The sequence below is a fragment of the Rhea americana genome, unplaced genomic scaffold, assembly GCF_003343005.1.
Source record: "Rhea americana isolate MKP2758 unplaced genomic scaffold, rheAme1 scaffold_48, whole genome shotgun sequence".
In the NCBI taxonomy this organism is placed as follows: Eukaryota; Metazoa; Chordata; class Aves; order Rheiformes; family Rheidae; genus Rhea; species Rhea americana.
Genome location: NW_028186623.1, coordinates 3,711,009 through 3,736,976, shown reverse-complemented (window position 1 = coordinate 3,736,976; position 25,968 = coordinate 3,711,009). Strand labels below are relative to the sequence as shown.

Below are 25,968 nucleotides of genomic sequence, written 5' to 3'. Positions count from 1 at the left end.
ATTTGTGCTGTGAATTAAAAGAACCAAAAAGATTGCAGTTTAAACCGCAAAGCTTGAGGGGAGAGATTTAACTTCTTCATCTTGTCAGGGTCATTTTATTGTTCTACTAACCTTGGTGGCATGAAGCCAGAAGATTAACTACTGCCAGGAAAAAAAAAGAAAAGACAAGAAAAACAATAATGCAATCCTTATTATTGCCACTAAGCTGTGCAGAGGATGAGGGAATAAATTTATTCAAATTTGTTTCCTGCAATATGATGCTTTAAAGTTAGGTTACTGCTACATTTAACATCTTCCATGAACTGTAGTTAATRTTGTCCCTAGAGCAAAGCAGGTAGGACTGAAGAGGGATGTTTTAAAAGTGAGAGATACCATAGTTCAGAGTCAAAGATACAAGATTCCTGGGGCTTGGGGATGAGCTCAGGTGCAATTTGGAAGGGCTGGGGAAAGGTGAACAGGTGACCATTATAAGTAGAGTGATAGAGTGCTAGAGGGATTTAGTGGGCACATAAGTGGTGGAGAATATATTGTGTGAAGGAGGAGATGACATTCTGTTTTTTGTAAGGCAGGTACTGTAGATAGCATTGCTAACTGGAAATTGAGGAGAAAGACATTTCAGCTAATGAGTGTTTCCTCTCTGTGGTGCCCGCAGTGTGCCAGATTCTTCCAAAAGGGGTGGTAGGCGTCCTAGGACCTTCATCAAGTCCAGCTTCGAGCTCTATCATCAGCAATATCTGTGGGGAGAAAGAGGTGAGTGSAAACGTCCCATGTTGGAGTAATTCTGTGTTGTTGCATTGACTCCTGGTGGGCACCAAAGCCCTCAAGCCGAGAGGGACAGGGAGGTGATAACGCGGGGCAGAGACTCCTTCCTCCTGGCAGGTCACAGCTGGCCTGGGGAAGGAGCGGAGTTGCCCGGGGTATCACAGAGACCCTGACCTCGTTCCACGCATCCCCCACCATCCACGCATGTTCCTCCAAAAAGACGGCGCTCTGGAGCAGCTCCCATGGCAGCAGTGCTTTCACGCTGCCTCCTGGGCGTTGCCTGGATTCGCTAGGAACTCAGCATTTTGCTGGTGATTTAGTAAGCCTGGATTAGGTTTTTAATTTACCACTACACCGAGCAGCAATGCCTTCTGTGCAGATCCCACCGAGACAGGCTTTCTGCAGCCTTTGGTCTCGTCTTGAGACTATTGCTCCTGTCCCGCGGTTCAGCTACAGTCTCGCAGCCTGCTGCCGTGACAGCTTCCAGCTCTGCCGTACGCTGCCCTCCCCTACTCCTGGGTCTGCCTGTTGCATGTCTCGTTCGAGCCTGCTATTTTGCTTCTCTGTCATGATTTCTATATGCACACACCTCGGCTTTCCATCTGTGCTCTGCAAACCCTCCTTGGATGATCTCCTAGTGTCACGTGGTCCCCGGTGTATTCTGTCCTCGTGCCACAGCTGCAAGGCAGAGCACTGACGTTTTCATTCTGGGCAGGGAAAGTGACCTGTCTGTGGTACTCCAGGATGCCTTTGGCAAAGTGGAGGACTGAACCCTGCTCACTGTAGTCATCTTTTTAGATACAGTGTCCTTCCCGTGATCCGCTGTGGCTTGTAATGGTCACTTCAGAATTAATAGTTTGGTCCAAACTTCTGAAGTTCCATTAATGCCCATGTTTTTACAGCTTCTTCTCTTTCCTTTGCCTCTCTCATTTCTGCCGCCCTCCTTTTTTCCCACCTGCATCACCTTTTACTTCAGCTACCCTCACATGCAGTGCCAATACTGAACCATCCCCACCGTTGTCTGGCAGGTGCAGAAACCTCTGCTGCCCTGGCAGGTGCAAATCCAAGCCAAAGCTCCTGGCTGTGACGTGACCTTGTGTAGAGTCTCCCTGGAAAGGTACACCCCCTCTTCCGCCCGGTGCTGTTCCACCAGTGCAAACCCTTTTTATCTGTGTCCAGGCTGTGTGCCTGATTTAATATTTTATAAGCCTTGAACCATCTTACACTGATCTAGCGCTGCTCTGGGAAAAAGAAATTGAGTTCTCTTCTCATACTTCATCCCTTTAAAGCCAGATAACATCTCTCAGCCGTTTAGTGGACTCTCTGAAGCCTCCAAGCAGGGGGAGTGTCTGGAACTGAGCACAGTAAATAGCTTGCATTCACAAATGAGTGCCGTTCTTTGTTCCCTAAGAATCACAAGTGTTAAAGAGATGGAAGAGATCTTTTAGACCTACTGCTCTTGGCTATGGCAGGATGGGTCTCCTGAGTGTATTTTATAGTGCTTTCTCCAGTTAAATGTCCCAGACATGCACTCCATCCCAGGCAAAGACAACTGCGCAGTAACAGATTGCTAGTGTGTTTCCCCTGAAATTCATATGCAGTCTGTGTCTCTGATCTCATCAGTCTCTTTATTTTTTCAGACATGAAAGGTGGATTTAGTGCACTTTTTAGGTATTTGATTCTCGAGCTTGATCCCGTCTGCCCTCCTGGTGGTATAAACTTGCAGTAACTCCCTGTGATTTATGTCACAGTAGCATCAGTTGGTGCCATTGCGTTAAATGTTATAGAGCAACACAGTCGGAGACATTGTACTTGCAGACATCCATCACTTAAGGAGTATCCACGTTTTTTGACTGAGGCTCAAGAGGATGGAGTGACTGGCCTGAGGTTCACAAGGAGCCTATGGTGAAACAAACCTGTATCTCGTGAGTTGGTTCAAAGATTATCCTTCCCTCCTGTCTGATGGAGGCATTATTCTGGGACAGAGCTCTTGGAAGGGAGGAGGAATCCCATTCCCTGTGTCGGGCCAGGTTGAACATGAGCTCTGCGCCTGGCTGATGCTGGCTTCATGGCTTGGAGCTGGCCCGAGGGGATGGCAGCAGCTGTAGATGCGGGGGCTGTTCGCCACTGTCTACATGCCTCTCTTCTCTGTTAGCAGTGGTTGCTGCAAGCCTCAGTCTCCATCTGGCTTTCGAGGATGATCAGCAGGCTTGTACTGYAGCTGCCCTGTCTGCTTTAGTTAAAGAAGTTTGTCTTTTGCTTACAGTCTGCTTCCCTCCCTGTTAATAGGCTCTAGATGAGGACTGCAGAGTGAAATCAAGGCAGATAGCAGCTTATTACTCTTTAACTTTCCTATTACTAACCAAACAACTTATGCTGTCAATAAAGCAACCATCACAGCCTACTAACAGCCTTTTGCAAGAGGGAAGAGATGGGAGGCATGGGGTGATGGCTTCTGGAAGGACTGATAATGGAAGAGAAGAGGACTTGATGCTCCTCTAATGAAACAGAAGCAGATGTTTTCCTTTCTCTGTCTTCTGTTTCTTCCAAATAATTCACTCAGCAAAAGGAAAACAGTATTTCTTTTCCCTGTTTGGCCAGACCTCTGTCATCTTTGCTCGATCTCCTTGCCCAGGTGTGCAGCAGTGCTGTCTTGGAGGAAGCCCTCTGGCTATCAGTGCTTCTTTACTCCACCTTATCTGTATTCCCTGGGAAACAGCATCCCACTTCTCCTGCTCTGATTTATTAACGGCAAACGCAGTGTTATTAGGACTTGTGTTTATGGTCCCATTGGAGCTTGCRTGCCGTATGGCCACCTGTTACCTCTCTGCTGATCTAAAAAGCTCAAAGCTTCTGGCTGCTGCATCTGTTTCTCTCTCTCCTGAGCCTTACCAGCACAGGGTCATCTTGTTCTTCCCTTCATCTCTTCTAATTATCTGACGACACATTGGTAGCACTGGCACAGGTGAATTTGCAGCGCATCATCTATATACCTGGGATTCCAACAGCAACGATCTGGGGGTCTCCAACAYGGGCTGTGTAACTGCCTGCCTGCCTGCGAAGCATCCTCCGAGTTTACTGAGGCAGCAAGCCCAAAATCAAACGTGGGCCTGGCTACAATTAGTACCRAAGCTAATTACGTTGAACTCATCCGAAATGGTTTCCTGTGCTGTAATCACAGCCCCTGTTGCCTTTCTCTGAGTGGCTCAGCAAGACTCTTCCTGATCCACTTCTTCCCGTGGCTTCTTGTTACTGTGATAATTATTTTCCTCTGCTTATTGCACAAATCCCACCCACCTCTCTCCACTCTGGTGATTCTTCTGCAGTTTTATTGGGGTATTTCACTTTCTGCCTGCTGAGCATTTCACACCAAAGGTTCTTTATGGTAGATTTACTTGTTTTTATTTCTTTTTCCTCTTTAATTATATTTTCTTTCCCCTCCTCCCCACTTAGGTTCCTCACTTCAAAGTGGCGCCAGAGGAGTTCCTCAAGCTGCAGCTCCAGCGGTTCACCACGTTGAATCTCCACCCCAGCAACACTGACATAAGTGTGGCCGTGGCAGGAATCCTGAATTTCTTTAACTGCACCACTGCCTGCCTCATCTGTGCCAAAGCGGAATGTAAGTAATTCCCAGGCTGGGTTCAGCATCTCCCTGCTCCCAGTTACCTTCTGTTTTATCTCCCTCTGTGTAGTTTGTGCCTCCTGCCATGGAGAAGGTCCTGCCAGTCCCAYTCCCCGAACAGGCAGTGTTTGACAGTGGGAGGCCGGTGCTCCCTCCTGCTGCGTACCAGGGAGTTCATTTCCGCTGATTTCTAATAGCCAGGTCCCTTCTCTCAGAGCAGCCTGAAACTGTGGAGACCTGCAGAGCAGGTTTTCCACCCTGTTGCCACATGGAGGTGTTGCTCGTGTTTGAGAGGTGGAAAGGGGATGGGGAGAGACTGCCTGCCTTCTGTTTGACAATCTGAAGAGTGTTTTGCTTGCACAGATGGGTTTTTGAAATAATAATAAAAAAAAGACTTAAGCATGTTTCTGAAGGTTATTTTAGGCAAGCATCCCTTTTTTTGAAATGTGTCTTTCCCAAACCCACATGCAATTTGTGACCTAAATGCAGGACTTGATTAATAGTCGATACGCTGCTCATCCTCTTGGGCTCTGCAGCCATACATCTGCTAGTAATTGAGCATCTGGATGCTGGTGTGTTCACCTCAGCAAGACCATATTCCTCTCTGCATAACTCTTCTAAAATGGCAGGCGCAGGCTCTGCRTCATAGTGCTTGCAGAGTGCTTGCTTTTGTTGGTTTTTTGTTGGTTTTTTTGGTTGTTTTTTAAGGTCAGCGTGTAGATAGATGTGGTTACTACCCACCAGCTATTTTATTATCCTGTAGTCAAATTCGTTAGGACTAGAGTAGACCATACAAAGAAGCCTAGATTAGGGGCTTTGAAAAAGCGTGTGGATCCAGCATGAGCTCTGGGGACACTGGCGATAGCTTAGCAGCACGTGCCGCCTCCAGCCTCTGACAGTGGGTCCAGATACGTAGGAAAGGCAGTGCCCTTTCTACCCGCAYTGCCAACTGTGCTACTAACACAGAGCATTGTGGTTGGCTTCTGCACAGAGACAGAGGAATAAGAGAGTCCTTGAGGTTTCCTTTTGCTTTATGCACCCTGGGGAGACCACATCCTCAATTGATATAAATCAGGAAATTGATTTCAGTAGGTATGCTCAGATGTACCCTAACAGAGGACCTGGCCCAAAATGATGCAATCAAAATCATGCAAATGTTCCTACATTACTTCTAGTGCTGGTATTTTTCATTGTGTAACCCTAACATTAAAGAAAAAAAATAGATAGGAGGAAGATAGATAATTGGGTTTTCTCACCTGCAGTGCAGCATGCTCACAGTTCTGCCTTCACGCTGCTGCTGGGCATGGAGCACACGTACACATCATCTCATCTCCGTAGACCCCTGCTTCCTCCCCAGTTACACGCTGAAACATGCAGGTGCCTTCCATTGAATGCAGCGTGGTATTAATTTGATTCTTCGTTTAACTGGGTCAAAAACCTTGGGAACCTAATTGCTTGCATTAAACTAACATCCTTTTAATTGAATCGATCCAGTTTGTTTTACTCKGGTATTTCTGGATAGCTCAGTGTCTAGGATGTGCTGTGCAGCCTGACTCTTTCCCAGATGCAGGGAAAGAGAGGGACAGGTGCCTTTCATGCCARTGCATCCTGTCCCTTATGCTCGGTAAGGGCCTTACTGAGGGAGGATTGTAATGCAAYGTGTGACTGTCATGGTATGCAGGAAAGACATGAGCCTGCTTCGTGTGGGAGCGCAAGCCCTCATTTTTTCTTAGGATAGTGCTACTAAGCACAACCCTTAGACAGCTAAGTTGAGGCACTTCAGGCTTTTGGATGGTTTTCTGAAGATAAATCAGAGGAGCATATGAACTGTCCTCATCAGTGAGGAAATCCTGTTTTAAAGGGTGTTRTTAATTAAATCCCAGGAGAGAAAGTCATAGCTGTTTTGATTTAAGTACAAGGCTACTTGATGGGACTCCTAGATCTATCCCATTAGGCTCATACTGTCACTGTGAAAAGTCATATTCTTCCTCTGCAGACTGATGCAGAAGCACAAAATGACCCCAAAAGTCAATGCAGTTAGGCCAGCACAGATGTAATGCAATGCTGAACAGAATAAGATTATGTGACTCAGTTTCCCTGAGCTGTGGAATAATTAACTAGTTTATGAAGTGCTCTGAAGCCTTAACATGAAAGTTTGTGCATTTATATGAATCCCTTGACAAGAAGAGGCAACTACAGACAAGTACTGGAATAGATAAACATCAAAAGAGCTYCTCTGTAAACAGCTGTCTCTCTCCAATTGTCAGAGGGGGAAAAAGTCCAGTATTTGAGACTAGAGACCAAGGGACTGAGTCAAAAAGCTCCTGCGTTCCCTAGGACCACAGGGAGATATTTGAGGCAATCCTGTTGGGTGTAAGAATGAGGATAGTTGATGGCATTCGCTAATTTTGCTCCTGGATTCGCTGCTCCTGAACAGAGTAATCAGGAGCCTTAGGAAAGTGGCATGTYATCCTTCTGGCTGTCTCGTTCCTTATGCTGCACCAAAGCAGAAGGGACCATTGGGGTGAAGGGCCTGAACCAGGGAAAACCGCRTGCAGCCACCCCTCCACCAGCAACACTCAGGGAGAAGGAGCCCWTCTCCTTCGCTCTAATAGCCGTGCAGGGAAGAGCAACGGCCAGGCATGACCACGAAGCAAGGTAAGGACTTCCCATGGGTCAGCTCTRACCACTGACCTACCTCTGGGCATACCTGTGGCCCCAGCAGACTGCCCCTGTGTGCTGGGCATACCCCTGCTTGGGCATCTCCTCTGCATAACCCCGGCATCCAGCAGCAGAGGCTGCAGCTGCACGGACAAACTGGGCCTGATCCAGGCTCTCCACTACACGGTGGTCCTCGCTTTAGTACTTCAAAGTTCCCAGGAGGGTTCTGCGAGCCCTCGCTTGCGTCGGGCCTGTGAAGCAGCCTTCTGAAGTGTCAGTCTGTCAGCAGCGGTGTCTCACGTGCTCTTGTCATCAGAACAAAAGGGAATCTCTTCGCATAATAGTGTCTTCCATCCACATGACAAGAGGAGCTGCAAGCAGGAGGCCTGATGAGGCTACAGGTAGGATCTAACGTGTTGCAAATGATAATTCCATCAAGTCAGAGGAGAGATCAAACATTTCTCTTTTTCTTTCTTTCTTTTTTCTTTTTTTTTTCCCCTGGCTATTTTTCCTCCTCACTGTACCTGATGTGGTTTATAGACTTACCAGTTGGGCTCTGCCTCCTTTAACGCAGAGGCCACAGCGGCTCTCTTACCTGGGCTCTTCCCCATACAGGGATGTGGGGAGGAGGAGAAGCAGCCAGTGAAAGAGCCGGAGAGGTAACCAGCAGAGAGAAAAATGGGAAGGGGGCACTCGGCAAAGGAGCAAAAACTGAAGGGCTGATGTGAATCACGAAACCCTCAGYGGCTGGCCTAGGGAGCGCTTTCCAGTCTGCATCATTAACGCGTGCTGAGACAGGCAGCCCACAGAATTAAGGAGCAGAAGCTAATTTTATTTTAGGAGGACTGAAATAAAATGGATATGGTCCCTTTCCAAAGAGAATAGCTGAAAACTCCCCTACCGCCCCACCCCTTAAGTATGAATATCTGTCCCCTTGAAAGCCAAGGCATGGTGTGAATCTGAGTTTCTCCTACAAACAAACTGGCCTGCAGAATAGCGTGGCTTTCGTTYTTACTTCATGTCATCCAAGGCCAAACAACACGGGGCCATGATCTTGGGCAGGGCCTCCATAACTACTGCAGTGCAAGCAGTCCCGAATGACAGCTCATGTTTCACCGTGATGTTTGCCTGCGAATGTTCTCCAAGGGCAGAAACATTTTATGTTCAGTGATGTTCTTAGGGACTTCRGCCTGTAGATTTTAGTGCCAGCTCTAATGACGCGTTTCTGGCATCAGTTAGTGGGGCAGGTCTGTTCAGCCCTCATCACTGACTTAAAATCAGTTCAGGTTTGGTAATGGGTACTTGGGGAGCTGCATCTAGCTTTGCTCCCACCTTCCTGAATATCCACTTCTTAAGAAGTACAGTGCAAAATGCCATGAAATTTAGACCACTGAGAAAAAGCTGGGTAAATTACCAGATTTTTTGTTTTTGTCTAAGGCTTCTATTGAATASAGTTTGTACAGTGTTCTTAGTCTTCTGCAGTTTTGCAGCAGCACAGTTGGTTGGGTTGAGCCCTAAGCAARCTTGTTATTCACAGTACTCTTATTCACAGCAACCTTTCTGATCCCATGCAGGTTGTAGAAAAAGGTGAAAATAAAACCCACAGAAATCAAATGGAGGGTTTAGGCCAAACTTGCAGTTCACTTGAGCTAGCACCAAAAAAAAGCCTTAAAATAGGGTCTAGGCTGTGTGTCCTCTACACAGAGAGAATTCACCCACCACTGAGAAAGATGAGAAGTCTGTGTGATCCAAAGAAGTCCTGTTTATGTCTGCTTCTGTGGTTCCCTGCTGAGTTCCTACCTGTAGGAAGGGGGAAAGGTAAGAGGCAATGCATTATAAAGAGCTCAGTGCAAACTTGGCTTGCTGAAAAACTCTTTGCTGTGAATAAGAGGCTGCTCATCTAGGATGTATCCCTTTTAATGCATTGCTTTGTTACCTTTGTGAAGTGCTAGGAGTCCTTGAAAGCAGCACTCTAACTCTAATCTCACTGCGTTGTATTGTTTCCCCATCCCCTGACATTCTGGGTGAATGAACTGTTTAATACAGTCAAAGCTATGTTTAGGTGAAGAGCAGAGTTCTGGCTCAAAATGAAGTTCCTCTTTCTTTCTTTTTTTTTTTCTTTTCTTCTTCTACCAGCTTGGGCCTTGATTCTTCTCAGTTCTGTTCTTTTGCTGTTCACTATTTTGATTTCCTTCAATTCAACTTTTCTCCTCCTTTTTGAACTGTCTTCCTGTAGGAATAAGTTGTGTGTGACCATGTAGCTGTCTGCATCTCACTAATGATTAAATCTGGGGGCCTGTTTGGTCAATCATATTTGACAGAGGAGGTTATTTCCTACATGAAAATAGGCAGCTGGATAGAAGAGACTATAAAATATGTTTTCTTGGCTAAGCAAAGCTGCATTAGGAGCTTTGATCTTTTATTAGACATCAAAGAAGCCATACTGGAAGGAGCCCTTGCAATTATCTAACTGCAGGAAGAAACTTCAGTCAGAAATACCAAAGGCAATAAAACGCAAGTCCAGGAAAGTCAGGTCTCACTCATGCAGAGGCTGGTTGCTGCTGTCTTTGCCCCGCCCAAGGGAATTTTCAGTGGAAATACAGGGAAGCAGAAAGATGCATGGCAAGGAAGAAAGAGAAGAGGGGTGATGTGATGTGGAGATGGAAAGCGGGTCTTCAGAGACCTTGCCAGTGATTGAGCCGCTGGCCTGCAAGCACCTTCCTACTTTGCTCCTTGATTTCTGTGTGAAGCACCAAACATACTTCCGTGGGTTTTTTTTTTAATTGTGGGCTTAAGGGTTTACTCTAGGAATCCCTAATCCATAATTAAGTCTGCACTGTGCTAAGACTATACTCATGGTTGCAATGCTATTTTTATGTAGACCTAATTTTGTATTCGTACAATGATTTCTGCTTCATCTGACACACTGCTGAGCTTTTCATCCCCAGGGACACGTGTCCTGGGAAATGAACATCTCCCTATCACAGTTCTCCAGGATCTCTGGATGTATCAGGCTGTGCCTTGCAGAAGCCCTTAGTCTGGGAGTTAGTAATGCAAAGGYTTACAAGGAAGAATCATCTTCCAGCAGCCAGTGATAACCAGAAAAACTCCCCCACATGCAGTAAGATAACAGAGAACATGCCTGAATTGTGAGTTCCTGAGGGAATTTGTATCAGCAATCTTATCCCTTCCCAAGGGGTCTTCAAGGCTACTTTTTCAGGTAGCTGGAGAACAACTGGAGAAACTCCATCTTTTTCCAGCCCCTGCTGACCCAAGGAATGAGCCTGAATTGTAGCCATGAGTCCCTTGCTTCTCAGCGTACAGGTGCAGAACTAGTGCAGGACTGGTTCCTGCCAGGGTGATCACAGATCATCGGAGAGATGCTCTTTAAACCAACCATCCAATCTAAAAAAGTGTTTGTTTTATTTCTCCTTTTATTTTAAGGCCTTTTAAACCTGGAGAAGTTGCTTCGCCAGTTCCTCATTTCCAAGGATACTCTCTCAGTCCGGATGCTAGATGACAGCCGGGACCCTACGCCCCTCCTAAAAGAGATCAGAGACGACAAAACWGCTACCATCATCGTACACGCCAACGCCTCCATGTCTCACATCATTTTGCAGAAGGTAAGTGTCTTTCAAGTGTTACATTTGTAAATGCTGCTGCTGGCATCGAATGAGATACTGTTTGCATACATGAGCATGCGTGTGCAGGTATTGTATGATATTAGAGCGTAAAGATTCCTGCTGCAACACTGGACGTGGTTTCTGCTGAGAGAGGAGTTGCCATTGATGGAGTTTCTGGGGAAAATAATTTACTCTCTCTTTGCAGGACTGTATCTATAGAAGGAATGATATAAATCTTCTGAGCCTGATATATTTGATTTCTAAATGTTGCAGACCCCTGGCTCCTGTTGCCATCAAACAGGAATGGAAGGCTGCTTAGCACTTTGCAATCAGTCAGTCAGTGCAATAGTTTTTTGTCCTCCCTCTGACCCCCAAAATACATTTCTAACTTTTTGCTTCTCTTTTTATTGTCTTATTTTAGAGGTTTTATTTTAATCATGTTTATTTTAAATGGTCTCTTGCCACAGTTTTTAGCATTTGTTTTAGATAGTCCTTCAAAACTGAACAGCAGCTCCAGATGGAGCCTAAAGGTGTGTTTAGCTTCCCWCATCCTGGAAGGAACAAGAAGTTCTTTTCTGCATCAAGGCAGGATTGAAGCAGTGGAGCCAGCCCATGGAATGGGATGGCTGCTGTTGCATGCATTGCACATAGTGTCCTGGATGCATTATCAAGGAGTCAGTCATTCAAAGACACGTATCAAATTCAGCCCTGCTGACTGCCAGCAGAAACCATTAGAGTGGTTCTTTTTTTTTTTTTTTTTCCTTCACTGCATGTAATTTTATATTTCTAAATGAGCAGTTATTTCAAGGTAGAAATGCAAATGTTCTGTTTGAAAATGCCAAGATCAGTGAGGCATTTCATCACGTTCCAAGGGTGTTCTCTGGGGGCAGGGAGCGGGTGCCGGCGGAGAGTTGCGCAAAACAGCAGTTTCTCAGGAAGACAAAACCAGAGCATTCTGCTTTTTTCTTTGGGGGGGGGGGGGAGCGGTTCTTTGAAACTTCCCAGCCGGTTTTCAGTACAGGCTGCTGGACCTTTGCGAGGTCACCCAGGGCTCCGGACTGGGTGAAACGTGGAGAAATTGGAGAGTGGTATCCGGCTGGGGTGATGGCAGGTTTTCAGCCCTCCCTCTACAGTATTTTTCATATTATTATTATTTTTAATGATTTATCTTTCGGTCTCTGAGTTAATCGCGGGCTGTCCCCTCCGTCTGTTGCCATAGTGACTTGCCACAGTCGCGCAGCRGCAGCTCTTTCGGCACGCGCGGTCTCCCCTCCCCGCTCTCGAGTGTGCTGGTGCCACGACCGATAAGGATGTCAAAGGTGGCCAAGATGTTTTAGCAGGTCTGGAAAATTTAATGTAATCTTCCTGCCTGAAGGATTGCAGGAAGGGGCAGAAAATAAGTAATAAGTTTATTGTCTAGGAACTTCCTGCACCTGGGGGACCTGGAAAGTATTTTCTCTATAGAGAGGCAAGCAGAGCAGGGGTGAGGTCACGGCTGGGAAGTCCTCAGCCCCAGCGCAAAGGTTGGGCAAGGAAGACGTGCTGTTGGGTTGAACGTGCCTTTGGTCAAGCCTGCATTAGCAGACCTTTCCTGGCCTTGGACGATGAGGGAAATTGCGGCTTCTCGCATATGGTCTCGAGACACACGGTTGCTTCCCAGATTGCCAGCCTGTCCTGGCTTCCCACCTGCCAGCGGGAGGGGTAAGCGGCTSGGAGCGATGGACGGGGAGAGACGCTTTGTTGCTCGCTTTAATTTTCTGCCCTTGAAATCAAATGCACCGACTTCAAAGTAGGTCAGAGGCAGAGCTGACGTTATCGCTGTCCCCAGGAAGGGAGAAGGCAGGGACCTGGGTGCCAGATGTTATCGCGTGGTGGTTTAGAGGTGAGGCAGCAGCCGGGAGGGCTGGCTGTTGGGAGGCTGCGGGGGCTCCTCGCTACCCTGCTCACCCCCCCGTGGAGTCGCTGTGTGGTTTTGATCGAAACCTTTTGCAGTTTCCGTCTTGCCGCCCGTGCGAAGGGGAGGACAGCAGCGTGCGTCAGAAGGGCTGCGCGGCTCTGCGGGCRCCGGGCGGCCGGAGCTCGCTCGCCGCGCTGCCCGCGTCCGACCCCCTCCGAGGGGGCCAGCGCGGCGAGCCAGTCTCCTCCTCCTTGGGYGAAGGTCCTCCTTGGAGGAGGTCCTCGCAGACATGTAATACCCTTTTTCTTCCCTTCTGCAGGGTGTGCCATCACAGCTATCGTTAGCGTGGCAGATGCTSTCCGTTTATTTTGTTAATTAATGTTATGTGCAACTGATGGAAGCGGAGGGATGGGCAAAGCCCAAGTGTGAGCGAGAGGTCCATCACTGAGGGGACAAGATGCTGGCGCAGAGCAGAAGCGCTTGTGGAGCCCCTCTGAGAGCAATGTGTCCATCCAGCACAGAGCCCACCACGTTTAATTGTAGGGAAATAGGTAAAGTTAAAGGAACAGGTAAAGATACATTCCAGGCCTCCTCCTTTCTATGTCTGTTTCTTCCCTCACTTTCCGTTGTCACCGTCCTCCAGCTACTGGGAGAGAAAGAAAGGGAGAAAAAAGGAAAAGAGGAGGATGCTCCCCTTGGTCCTCCCGCTTCCAATGCCTCTRGATGGTCTGAGGTGATCTGCAGTCCTCTCTGCCAAGGTCCGGAAGCATGATTTGAGACCAGCTGTGCTTGGCAATGAAACATAGGCTCCTGATTTCAGAAAGATTTGCAGATTAATCCCCCACTTTCCTGAGCATCTGTTCCCACAACCAATTGCTTGTGTACTGAGAATTCCGAATTTTGGAAGACACTTTGATATGGTCTTTGGTCTCCAGAACAGATCATCTCACAGAAAAATCTGTTTGCTTAAACTATCCTTTTCTTTGCATTTCCATGGRCTTTTACAGTCTTCCTTTCTATTTCTGAGGCCATCAAAACCCTGTCTAAATTCTGGAGAACTGTCCGAGTTCCTAGTTTCATTCATGCTAATCAGTAAACACCCATTTGCCTGATGCATGTGAGAAACCCACTGCTGGGATGACTACCCCTYCCTGTAACTCCAGAAGAGCTCTTTCCTCCTTGCTCCCTGCATCCCAGCGTTTACATGGAAGAGAGACAAGCACTGAGCTCTTCTGACCAGTGCTTCCCTTCAGTATGTTCACAAAGAATTTGATATTTGAACAGGAGACAAAATTATACCAATCAACAAAACCTTATCCAACTTCAGTTTCTTCATAACACATAGTAAAACTGGGACTCTTCATCACAAGGGGCTCTGGAGACCACTTTCCCCTTGGGTGTGGGCTTCAGGATATCTCCTCGCCTTGCTGGAGTCTCAACGAGCCACTGCTGTTAGGGAAACCAAAAGATTTTACTTTTAGTGGGCTGTTTCCTTGCGTGTTCTCTTTGGCTAATTGCACCTGCTAACTGGGGCCAAATGCAGAAATTGCTGATTGCTCTTGTGAAATGTGCCACAGGGTTAGAGGAGCTGAGCGTAAGGGTCTGGAAATGCAGGTTCAGGGCACTGCTGTGCCATTCTTCTGTACTGTGCGGCTCTGCTTCCTGTGCAGCTGCTTTGTCAGTGCTGTTGTAGAGAGGAGACTTCAGAGGTAGGTTCAGTCCTGCTGAAAATTTGTTTCCTGGGACTTTAATTTCACAGGTCAAATTGTGTTGCTGTGTCCCACCCTTCCCTGCTCGTAAGAAGACAGCAGCATTTGTATGGTGTGATAAGGATGAAAAAGTAGATGTGGCCCAGTCTCTGCCTTGTGGGAATCGAGATTGARGATTGTCAGTCCGTGGTCTAATCTCCTTTCCTCTCCTTCACAGGCAGCTGAACTGGGAATGGCGTCTGCCTATTACACGTATATCTTCACTAATCTGGTAAGACGTTTTTCTCAGCTCTTCTTCCGTACGCGTGTCGAGTCGCAGCACTGGCAGCTAATCTCCCCGGCCCGTGAGAGCGGTGGGCAGAGCCGCGTGTTGGAGGAGCGCGGGTCGCGGTGCGGGCGCAGAAGGTGGAGGGTCCCTCTGCGGACCTGGACGTCAGGTCGGAGCAGCCTTGCCCCGGCCTTCGGGAGGCGAGCGCGAGGTGGTGCGTAGCAGCACCGACGCTGTGCCGTCCCCGAGGCAGCGGTCGTAGACGCGATCGCAGAACGGATCTTCCGAGCCCCTGCGGCGAGTTGCGTGGGCTCCTGGAAGCCGCCAGGCTGGACGGAGAGCTGCGCTCTTGCTGCAGCGGCTGGCGGCCCTGCGAGACAGCGAAGGGGTGGTGCCGCGAGCGTGACGGGCAGAGCAGGGTACGTCTTTYCAGCACGGCCCCCGGTGATTTAGTTTTATAGCTCCTAATAACGTTAATGGGGGGATCGTGTGCTTAAATCCCTGAGTACTGTGCTAAAGAAGGAGTAATGGGCTTAGGCAGCAGCAGGGGGAAACTCAGAATAAACATTAGGAAAACTTCTCTTGCCGCAGCAGTTACAAAGCTCTTGAACAGGCTGCCGAGTGGGATGAGGGAAATGCTACCCCTGGGGAGACCAGATACCTGCCTGTTAATGCTGATGGTGGAAACCCGAGGGTGGCAGGATGGACTGGATGATTAAGTGGAGGTGCCTTCCAAGCCCAAATGATACTCATATTCTCTAATTTCTATTAATATTTATGCCTGTGTGTGTGAGTTTGCCAGGAAAGCCGAGAGCTGAATCATGCTTTGTGTTTGGGTGGGAGACAGAYGGGAACGGATGGAGCCAAACGTGTAGGAAGGAGAGCTTTAGCGGAGAAAAGGAGGGGGGAAGAGTGAAACGGAGGGGTTGAAAGCCCAGAGAGCAACTGGGGTGCGGAATGGAAAACGGGATACTAAAAGGAGATGTCGGCARTAGAAAAATGCTACCCGCAAGCTTCCCACCTGAGCTAATAGCATTCAGGTTCCTGCTCAGCCTGCAGTCCATAAGTCCTAACCTTGCTTTATATCTGTTTGGCGAGACGTAGCTCGCTGGTCCTCCTTTTTCCCGCAGAAATGATTGGTACCTGACAGGGAAGTAAAAGGAAGGGAAATAGSTGGAGGGAGGGAGCCTGTGACAGGCACTGGGCTCTCAGGATGTGAAGGTCACCCGTTTTTTATTCTTTTTAAGGTTGCTTGTGTTAAGGCAGTTGCTGCTGCTTTASCATTTCTCACCTCCTGTCCCAGCGCCAAACGGGAGTGTGACCGTGCTGCTTACAGACCTGGTAAACGATGATGACTGTCCCCCTCCATTCCTGGTCAAAATGTTGCACTGTTTGGAACATCTCCTAATTCCAGCAAGTAGGGAGCACCTGTGTGAGCCCTTCCCAAACACAGCCCCTTGTAGCTGGCTCTAGCTTCCTACCTCCCACGCTCCGCCGTGTTTGGGAGAGGGAGGGCTTCTTYCCCACTTTGTTCATCACACATCCAAGGTACTATTTTTTTTTCCTTAGCTGTATGAATTGGGGGTCCCAATTCATAATTTGGACTTGCTAGTGTTGCTATAATGCAAATTATAAGTAAGATCTGCACACCTCCTAGCACGAGGAAGTCCATGTTCGTAGGTGGTGTTCCCACAACAGAAATAATTAAAATCAAGGCACCCCACCCTGGTCCTACTTTTGAGCATGGGTTTGTGTGTTGGTCAAAAGCTGAGATCTGTCTTTGAAACCCTGTACTGCAATTGTGAGGCAGATTAGAAAGAAATGAATTTGGTGCATATTCACTCTCACAGGAGATAAATCTATTTACCCTGATTTATTTTGCTGCTTTGTCCTAAAGACCAACCCTCTGCAAAACTAACCAGATTTTTGACAGAGATTGTAAAAGAAGAAAGGTGATATTGGGCAAAACCTGGGCAGATGGTAGAGATGGTTAAGGAAATTAGTAATATTTAAATAGGGATGAGAGATGGGAGTGAGCAATTTAGGCTAATAAATCTGGAGGGATTATCAAGTTCCTAATGAACCCTCTGAGGTTTTGCAATCACTGCCTAATAGAAAAGATAAAATCATAGTGAACTGCTGTCAAGGGGAGCAAGCAAAAAGATGACTTTAAATGGAGGCAAAACCCATCAGAAGGGAATAGACAGTCTGTATGGCATCAAACTACTTGGAGACGGTGAAATATTTCAGGCCAGAAAGAAGAGAAAAGGGGATAAAATGCTGCATTAAACAGCTGCCCTCAGGCAGTAGACGGGAATTCTCTGTCTATGTTCTGGCATTAATTTTATTTAATAAGCGTATCCTAACTGATAGCTAGTTATGTCTCTCCGCTCCTTCCTCTGCGGAGCGCTGGGTGGAGGCAAGCTGCCACAGCTCCCCGGCGCTGCACCGCGCGGGGTGATGCTCGGGGTGATGCTCGGGGTGATGCTCGGGGTGATGCTCGGGGTGGCCGGCTCCTGTGCGGAAAGCCTGGAGATCGCGGGTCCCATGAACGTTACCCGCTGCGCAGCTCGGCGGGGGGCGGAGCGGTGCCCCAGAGCAGGAGGCAGCCCTAGGAGGAAGACCGTGGGAGCAAGCGAGGAAGTCCTCGGCTGCCCCCGGAGGCATCTCCGTCTGAGACGAGGCAGAGGCGCGAGACCTGCTGCAAAAATAACCACGGCTAATTGGCTGCGTGCAAATTCATTATCAGCCTCCTTCAGCCAGCTCAGAGGACCCTTTCTGTTGGCAGCAGAAGCTCAACAGATTTTCCAGGAGTCTGAGGGATAAAACTCATGGAGCAGAGCCGTTCTCTGGTATTTGTCTTCTCTGTGCCCACCATTGGTGTTTCGGGTACTCGCGGGAAGCAGRCACCCTTTTGTCTCCGTTTCCCTTGCAGGAAGTCTGAATTTGACCTGCATCCCTTGCTGGCATCTTCCCRTGGTGACCCTCCCTTGCTTCTGGGACTCCTCTGGGGTTTACCCATGTGGAAGGGCTGCAGTTTCCATGCAGCGATCCATGGCAAATTCTGGCGCTGTGGCAGGTTGCCGCCCTGCGGGTGGGTTGGACTGTGCTGGGGCGAGCTCGTTGCCCCATCGCTGTCGTCCTCCCGGGAACGCTGCGCCGCTCCGGTGCTGCGTTGCCGAGCACGTCGCGGCAGGCTCCCTCCTGCACGGCGCACAGCCCTCACCGCCAGCAAATAACGCAGGAGGAGAGCAATTTGTTTAGTTGAGAAATAGAACTAGATAATGTTTGAGAAAAGAGGGGGTAAAACTTGAGGCCAAATTGACTAATTTGATTTATAATAACAATAATAAGGACAATGCATAWATAGAGCATTGCAGGCAGGCTGTTGTGGATTGAAAAATATTGTTTCTCCTAGTACTGGAAAYTCTTGAAATTATCAGCAGTGCAGAGCAGGAGTGATGTTGGATGCATCTAAAGTCCTGTGCTGGAATTAATTCTTGTGGCTTTATTAATTCTGTGTAGCTGCTTGTTGTTTTCATCTGTTTTGTTTTTTTTTTCCTTTTTTTAATATAACTTATGGACCTTGGGCTGGGTTTAAATTTGAAAACATCTATCAAGGAGATTAGATGGAAATAATTGAAACAATTAAAATTATTACTGTAAGGAGGAAGGTGTAAAGGAGTTTTACTAGTGCCTTGAGTCAGATAGTCTATTCATTGGATTTAGTTTAGTTCCCCAACAATATTGTGTGGAGGTGTTGTTGCTGATAAAACAGCTGCCATGTTCAATATCCAGAGACCAGATAAATCAGTTTTGCTGGATTTTTTTATTTTTTATTTTTGTTTTTTATTCTTTGTTAGTGATTTSTGAAGAGGTTGCCTTTCCTGTAGGGTGAGGTTTTCAAAATGGCATCATTGGTCTGGGTGCCCCACCTGAACTGGCGGGAGTCCAGCGGCCAAATTGCCTAGACAGCGTCTCAAATTTCAGCCCTAGTTTGTTGCTGCAGTAAGATCCTTCGGAAGGGAGAAATGATATAAACTAAATCAGAGATAAAGCAGTCTAGAGATTCATAGCCGAGTGGGACGGCAGAGCTTTGGGTTCTAGTCCTGTTTTGCGCCGTTGATCTACCATGCAACTTTGCTCCAGTTACCTTCCCTTTTTGTGTCACCGTCGGGCTGTTCAGACTCCAACATGGGCTGTGGCATTTGCACCCTGCTGCACTAGATCTGCCTATCTTAAACTTCCCTCGCTCAGGCTAGGTTCTCTCCGAGTTCTTCAGCAGCCCTAGAGAATCAAACTCTCCATCATCCTTTGACAGATTTTACCTTGCAGTCCTGCCTGCCTTCCAAATTTCTGGTAGCTGATGCAAACCTTTTTGCAGAGCCACAGTCATTCCCTGGATTTATGGTTCACATTTTCCTTGGCATGTGGTAGCAGGCAAATGGACATCCAGATTTTGTGAGAGTGCCAAAGCAATTTCTCCTCATTTTAGTTAGTGTGAGGAAAGGAAGACTTTTGACACAGCAGTGAATCCTACATCTCGGTGTTTTCCTGCCTGAATTATCTTACCTATCTTGAGTGTTCTTTATTCATCGTTCCAAGTCCTATAGGAAGTCTATCCTGTGTTTGATTTCCAGTTGAGTAAATTATTCTCTCACATATGCCTTCTGTCCTCTGCTGTGAGAGCAAATCACTTTTTTTTTTCCCCTGCCCACATGCTGCTTCATCCTGTTGGTCTTTTAGACTCTCTGTCCCATGTTTTCCCAGATCTGTACTTTACAGGTCCCAGTGTTAGTATTTGACCTCTTTGAGGATTTGTCACTCTTCAGACCTCGGGCTCCCTGCAGAGAAGCTGAAGTAAATGGCTTTTACCAAGGATGTTCCCAATGTATTTTGCAAAAGTGCTCTCATTTGAAGAACAGCCTCCAAAATTTAACAGCGGTCCTTACACGATGAGATAAAAGACTCATCCTTACTTGCATATGGCATATTCTGATGGATTAGTGAGGCAATAACCTCCTAAGAGCAATCAGATTACATATGGACAGTTTTCCTAAATTTCCACCAAGTTTATTGAGTTCACAGATCCTGTTTAACTACATGAATGGCCCAGTAACATGATGTTACTGGTACAATGGGATAGATCTTCCCCATCCTCTTACCTACTCAAAAGGACACAGTTTCTTGCTATGATGACTTTTTTTCTTCCAGAGGAATTGATTTTTACATGTGGCCCATTATAAAGTTATTGACTCTGTCAATACTTTATAAATAAACCGATCCTTTCAAGAAAACCATAAAGCACTTAGCATAATATTGTCCACTTCAGTAAATAAATATGTTCTTAGAGCAGCTTAGGAATGATTAACAGACTTAGCCACTCAGCCCTGATGGCAACAAGGCGTAGAGAGGTATTTTCTCTGCTCTGGCCTGCACGAGGCCGGCGGTGAGGTAGTGCTATAGATCTATCTCTCTCCGTTTTATGAAGGCAGCATAGGTGGCCTTCTTTGCCCCACCAACCTCCTGGGAATGTTACTCACTTGAATCCCAGTGTTTCATGTCCGCCACCGATGCAAACTCTTWATTCCTTCTACTCTTGCTGCTGTGAATTATCTCCATCAGTATGGGAGTGCTGTTGTGGACCTCACCTCCCTTTAGTGACTCAACATCCGCAAAGTCTTTTCACCTTTCTTGAAAAGAATCAATTTTTAGCCATTCATTTGAGTAAGATCAGTCCGTCTGTTCCCCTGTCTGTCAGTGAGGCTTGCTCAAGACTCTTGTGTGATTTGTCTCTGGCTGTGAGAACCTGGAGTGACTCCAGAGCGGTTGCACCAGATCCAGTGTAAACGGGAACAAGATCCCAMCTGCCGCCCCTTCAGGCTGAGTGCAGAAATCCTGCCACCCGCTGCCTGGGGAAAGCCTCCCTCGGGAGGGTTTTGTTTGGCTGAGGTGTCAAAAACTGAAATATTTTATCTTTTCCGGTTAATCCCAAATGGTGAGTAATGGCACACGCTGGCACCCGGTGACATTGGCAAGGAGGTGACAAGGACCATGCTGATCTTGCTCTAGCTGAAAGTTTGGCTCCTGCATAAAAGCTGCCGGGCAATTTCAATATGGGAATTGTAAGTCCACGTTTGGAAGACGATGGCTTTTCTAAGCCCCAAACAGTCTTGAAATCAAAGGTGTGCCAGAGTGAGAACTGACTAATAGAGAAATTGAAGCTTTGGCCCAGTATTCTCCTTCCCATCCCACRCAAAAATAGAGAAGGAACAGAACAGTTCGCCCCGCAGGCGAGTCCGCGGCGGGTGTCAACCAGCCTCCCTGCCCCGACGTCGGAGGGCCGGATCTTGGCTGGCGTCAAGGGAAGCGAGGTCAACGCAGCGCGGCTGGCGGGCAGCAGCGGGCGTTCCTCCCCGAATGCTGGGCAGTGGCACCGCGGGAGCATGCTTTGGAGGCTGCTAATCAGCGTGTCTGAAAATCCAGTCAAGTCCTTGCAGTAGTTAAGAGGGGAAGATAAGCAGRTGTGTGTGTGAGAGAGCAGAGGCAGGGACGGGAGCATCTTGGTGTCGGAGGAGATGGAATGAGCACATCAGTTTGTGCTGGGTGCTTGGGACGGGGTGCTGTAGGGCAGGGTGTGGGAAGGTCTTGGAGTCACTCAAAAGTGAAACACAGCCACTCTGTGTAGTTCTGCCTAGTGTGGGGGTAGGCGCTGCCATCTCCCTGCTTCCCGGGTGGGTTAGCTTATTAAAAGTGTGATGAGAATCAAGTAAAGGAGTGAGGTCCTGTGCACAYAAATGGGATGCAAAACAATATCACCAGCTAAATCGATAAAGCTAGAAGGAGCTCAATAGCTGGTGCAGAGCTGAGCAATAGCAACCCGGCCGTCTCTGTGCAGCGCGACGAGCAATTACCGAGAGCCGCTCGCTGGAGTGAGACCACAGCGAGACGACGCAGGGGACTCTCAAGGGTCCGCAGCTCCACGGTTTAAAACACATTTGCTTATCAGGCAGGCTATTATAATGGGAATAATCCCCTGCTTCACTAGCCCTCTCCACACAGAGGTTTCAGGTGTCTTTTCAGATGTTAAATCTTGGGAGAGAGRGCGCAGTCAGTGCTCTCTAACTGACGGGGAAGTTGGAAGAGTGAGAGTGAGGGTGGCTGGACCTGGACCGGGATGTGGGGTTGTGTGGGATGTGTCTCCCGAGCACAGGTTTCCTCCTGCAGCCCTGTGCAGCACGTAGGCAGTGATGAGACCCTGCAAGGTGGGTGCCTCAGGCTGAGCTGGGAGGGACGCTGGCAGCCTTGTATCTGCGGTCTGTCACCCGTGTGCCCCATCTCCAGTGGAAATCCGTGGGAGCAGTCAAAGCAGAGAAGGGAGCTGCTACGTGGCAGTGACAAGGTTTCCTGGTTGCTGAGGAAGCATGCCCAACAGCTAGGGAAGGCCTGGACATCGTTTGTGCGTTCTGCCTTGGTTGATGAGTCAGGKGCAAGTTTGGGAAGTTACTCAATTACATACATAAATGGAAGTGCTTGCTTTTATGCTTTGCATCTTAAGGCACACTGCTATCCCCTGCCTCTTTTAGGCTGGCTCTAGCATTCAGATTTTTGCTTGCTTGCTTTTTATTGCTCTGTGCCTCAGTTTACTCCTCTCTATTGWGGGTATAATAATTTCCTGGCAGATATAACCATGGGGTTATGCTAGTGATTTTATACATTCATAAAGCACTTTGCAAAAGCACCCTGACAGTGACAATGTGAAGAACAGCATATTGATGTTATTTTATTGAAGAACCAGAATGGAAGTGGCAAGATAGGAGTGGAATTTCAATCAGACTTTGCAGGAGCCCCATTGACAGCACTGGCTGAGGCTGGAGAGGGGTTGTGGGTGCTGAGTCCTAGTCAGGATGAGGCCAGTATGTGATGCGAACGTGTGAGTCAAGAGACTTGCACTGCTTAATATGCTCGCACCTTCTGGGTTTATATTCCTAATGAAATGGAGACTATAGCCTATAAATCCGCAGATCGTAATTCACGGCTCGTGATTCTAGAAAATCCAAGCTCATGGTTTTAAAATCATGAATTACAGAGCTTGACTGTGTAGATTTTATTAGGCAGGTTTTCCCAATGATCCAAATGTTCAGGTCACTCCAAAGGTTTTGTCTGATGCTGTAAGTGAGAATGCGGGTCGAGTGCCACATGAGGAACAGAAACCCAAGAGTGACTTCATCCCYTAATAACTCCTCCGGTGCCATCTCCCAGGGAACCCCTTTGTGTTCAATTAGCTAATGTGTGCCTAGCACTTGGAAGATATAGAGTGCCATAGAATTGCTAAGTGTTGTTATTTAACAGCACATATTTAGTGGTTGCGGCCCTGTAGTAGAAGTCAGAAAATCTACACTGTAATTGCCTGGTGCTGCTGCAGACTTGGCTGTGATTTGAGCAAAACCTGGGGATTTTTCTTTTACGAAAGTTCATTAATTCTGGCTGCAGACCCCAAAGGCCTATATTTTCTGAGATTTCACAACCAATATATTGACTTATTGTGGGCACTCTAATAATCAAGCCCAAAGAGGGATAGAATTCAGGCAGGCAGAATTTGTGTACCTGAAATTAATGCAAACATGTTTTTTTATGCTCATCCTTGTGTCTTCGGCTACACTGGTTGGCATAAGACTGTTATAGGGAGTTGGGCTGAAACAGAGGGCGAAATGCTGGTGAACTGTTGTGATTATACCCTTATAAGGAGGCGAATAAAAAAATCTTTGGCTGTGGAATAGGGCAATAGTCAGAGGAGGTTGCAGTTTGTACCCACCTCCCTGGTTGGTGCCCACTTGCGTTCGCCAAGTACTCTGATCTTGCTGAAGGCATGCGGTTACAAAACTGTGTGCAGGTGGTTTTTACAAGAGAGCGGGGGGGAGCACGGAGCCCATGGTCTCTAGCCAAAGGGGCATGGAGGAGGCTAGGGCGAGGCACGTGAGGGCTTGGAGTCTCCATAAAGTAGATCTGCTGGCAGGTTTGAGTTATTTCCCTAATGGCTCCTTGCTCTTATTGCATTAAAAGCTGTCTTCTGTCCTGCAATGGCATCAGCCAGCACTGCAGATAAGAAACAGCAAATGCATGAGAAGAGGAGAGAAAGGCAGTTGCAGAACTATTAAATGTGTAAGTACCAGCCCCATCATCTTTGTCTAGCAGTCAAGGCAAGATCAGCCTGTAGTTCTGCTTGGCCTGTTTAATTTCTTTTTTCTAGTTAAAGGCAAAAATGGCCTTCAGTATGCATCTTGTAGAGTTGACCTCACTGAGAAATCTTTGGATCTGACACAGAATCCCGGTATACCCTTTAGAGAGTCATTTGTCTGTCGGAGTCTCATTTTAAAAATAGGGACAGTATTTCTCTCCCTTGGTCTGAYCTTTGGAAAGGTAAATGCGTTAATGCTTGCATACAATATATGGTGAAAAGAGCCATCTAAGATTGTATACCTTGTGATGTCCAAGAGCAGAATTTTCCACTCCTCTCATTACAGTCGGTACTTGCAGGTAGCATTGCAGGAGGCCTCTGTGCTGGACTGTTCAACCATGACTCGTCACCAGAAACCCAGATATTCACTCTGGGAGGGTGCAAGGTGCACCAGGCTGACTGATGGGCCGTGAGGCTCTGGAAATCAGCTGAGTGGCGCAGGCCATGAATAGCAAATGAGTTTGTGTTTGCAAAACATGGATTCGAAAATGTCAAGCGTTGTGAATGAACATACCGGAAAGAAAAAACAAACAGGGGTAGAAGCTGAGCTGGCAGCAGCTGAAGTATCCGGATGCTCTCACCTCTTTGCCCTCTGTAGCAAGGCTGACCTTGCCAAATCTCTCTTATTCCATTCCAGATGAAGTGTGTCCCCCAAGGGCTGTTTATCTCCATCTTATTGCATAGGCAACTCTTGGTTCAGTGGCTTGTTTCTGATCTGGGCAGCACGCATTTTTGGTGCACATCTGATGGAAAAACATATAAACGAAGAAGGTTGGAGCCAGAGGTGAAGAAAGAAAAGGGAAACAGTGCAGGGGAAATGGTTTTATGCAGGCCGTGCGATCCCCATGCGTTATGGAGCGGATGCTTTATGAGTATGACAGCAAGAGAAATGGGGTTTCCTTTAGCTGGAGGTTTACCTAGAAAAAGACAGATACAGAGAGAGTTGGCTGTAGAAGATGACCAAAGCTTGCACTGAAAAGCCCAAGTGTGAGCTGAAAAAAAGCTACTGTTAATGTTTGAGTTGGATTTTGACTCTGTGGGGAGCATACACAGTGTCTGCTTTTAGCTACTTTGTCCAGCGTATCTGCTGTCGGCCTCTGCCTCCATCCTCGGTGGGGAGAGGGGCTCTTCAGAGAGGGTGGGAGTCGAAACGGGCAGGAGTGTCCTCTGGAAGGGCCACGCTCCCACCACGAGCTCCACAGGGAGCCTTGCTGTGYGGTGGGAATAACCCCTGCTAGCTGGTCAGCTAACGGAGACTGAAAATCCTGGTGGCCAAAGCGCTGGGGTTGTACTCGGGAGCTCTGGGCTCAGCGTCGTGGCCATTGCATGACCTGGGCAAACTGCGCTGCTGCCCGTGCCTCAGTTTCCCCCTTCGCACAGTGAGAGCAGTGCTGCTGATTTCCCGCTTGAAGGAATTCGTAACTAAAAGTAAAAAGGAAGYGGGCTAAAGGAAGACCGTAACAGCTCTGCCGGGGCCTGAGCAACGTTAAAAGCTGAGAAAGGTTTTCAGGGGAGAAATAGATAAAGGCACCAATTTCAGATGCCTTGAGTTTCGGGAGGTCTGGCCTGAGACTGAAGCCTTGGACTTTGTGGCCGTTTTGGAATATATGTGCCATTTGCCTCCTCCGTATAAGGAAGCCGATGGGCCGCTCAGGTGGCCGGTTGCTTTGTGCCCCGCACCGTTTGCCTCCCAGTCCTGCCTGGGAGGAGGTGTCGTTCTGCAGGGGCTTAACGCGTCTCCTGCTGCTCTGCGCGCATCCAGGCTCTCCGCAGGCCCAGGCCCTCATTAGCCATCTGCCCTCGTTCTGCAGGTTGACAGGATGCGGTGTGCAAATGGATAACCTGTCAAGAAGGCAGGAGGATAATATCATTCAAATGAATCAATAGTTCACAGGCAATTTCATGTTACCTAATGTTAATGCAGTTGTGTCCAAAATGCACTTAATCCTGTGCCTGATCACATTCTCGTAGGAGTTTGCCGTGCTGGGATAGTCTTGTAACTCCCTGTTCTGGAGATTTATGGACGTTGTTCCTACATGCCCACATAYGCAGGAACGAGAAAAAATGACTAGACTCGCTGAGATCTCATAGTCCACCGAGCCAAAAGACATTCATATTAGTGATGGAAGAGCAAGGGTATCCAGCAATTTCTAAAACTATTGCTCCCACCTTCTCACTCCATTTTAGC

At 47.8% G+C, this 25,968-nt stretch overlaps 1 protein-coding gene across 1 annotated transcript in view; it reads left to right on the top strand.

Annotated features, from left to right (window-relative positions):
* Positions 1-25,968, top strand: part of GRIK4 (glutamate ionotropic receptor kainate type subunit 4) — a 138,984-nt gene that overhangs the window by 64,803 nt on the left and 48,213 nt on the right. Inside the window, exons 3-6 of the mRNA XM_085316835.1 lie at positions 653-750; positions 4,216-4,381; positions 10,490-10,668; positions 14,492-14,545. Of these exons, the coding sequence (XP_085172961.1) occupies positions 653-750; positions 4,216-4,381; positions 10,490-10,668; positions 14,492-14,545 (497 nt within the window). The remainder of the gene's footprint in view (positions 1-652; positions 751-4,215; positions 4,382-10,489; positions 10,669-14,491; positions 14,546-25,968) is intronic.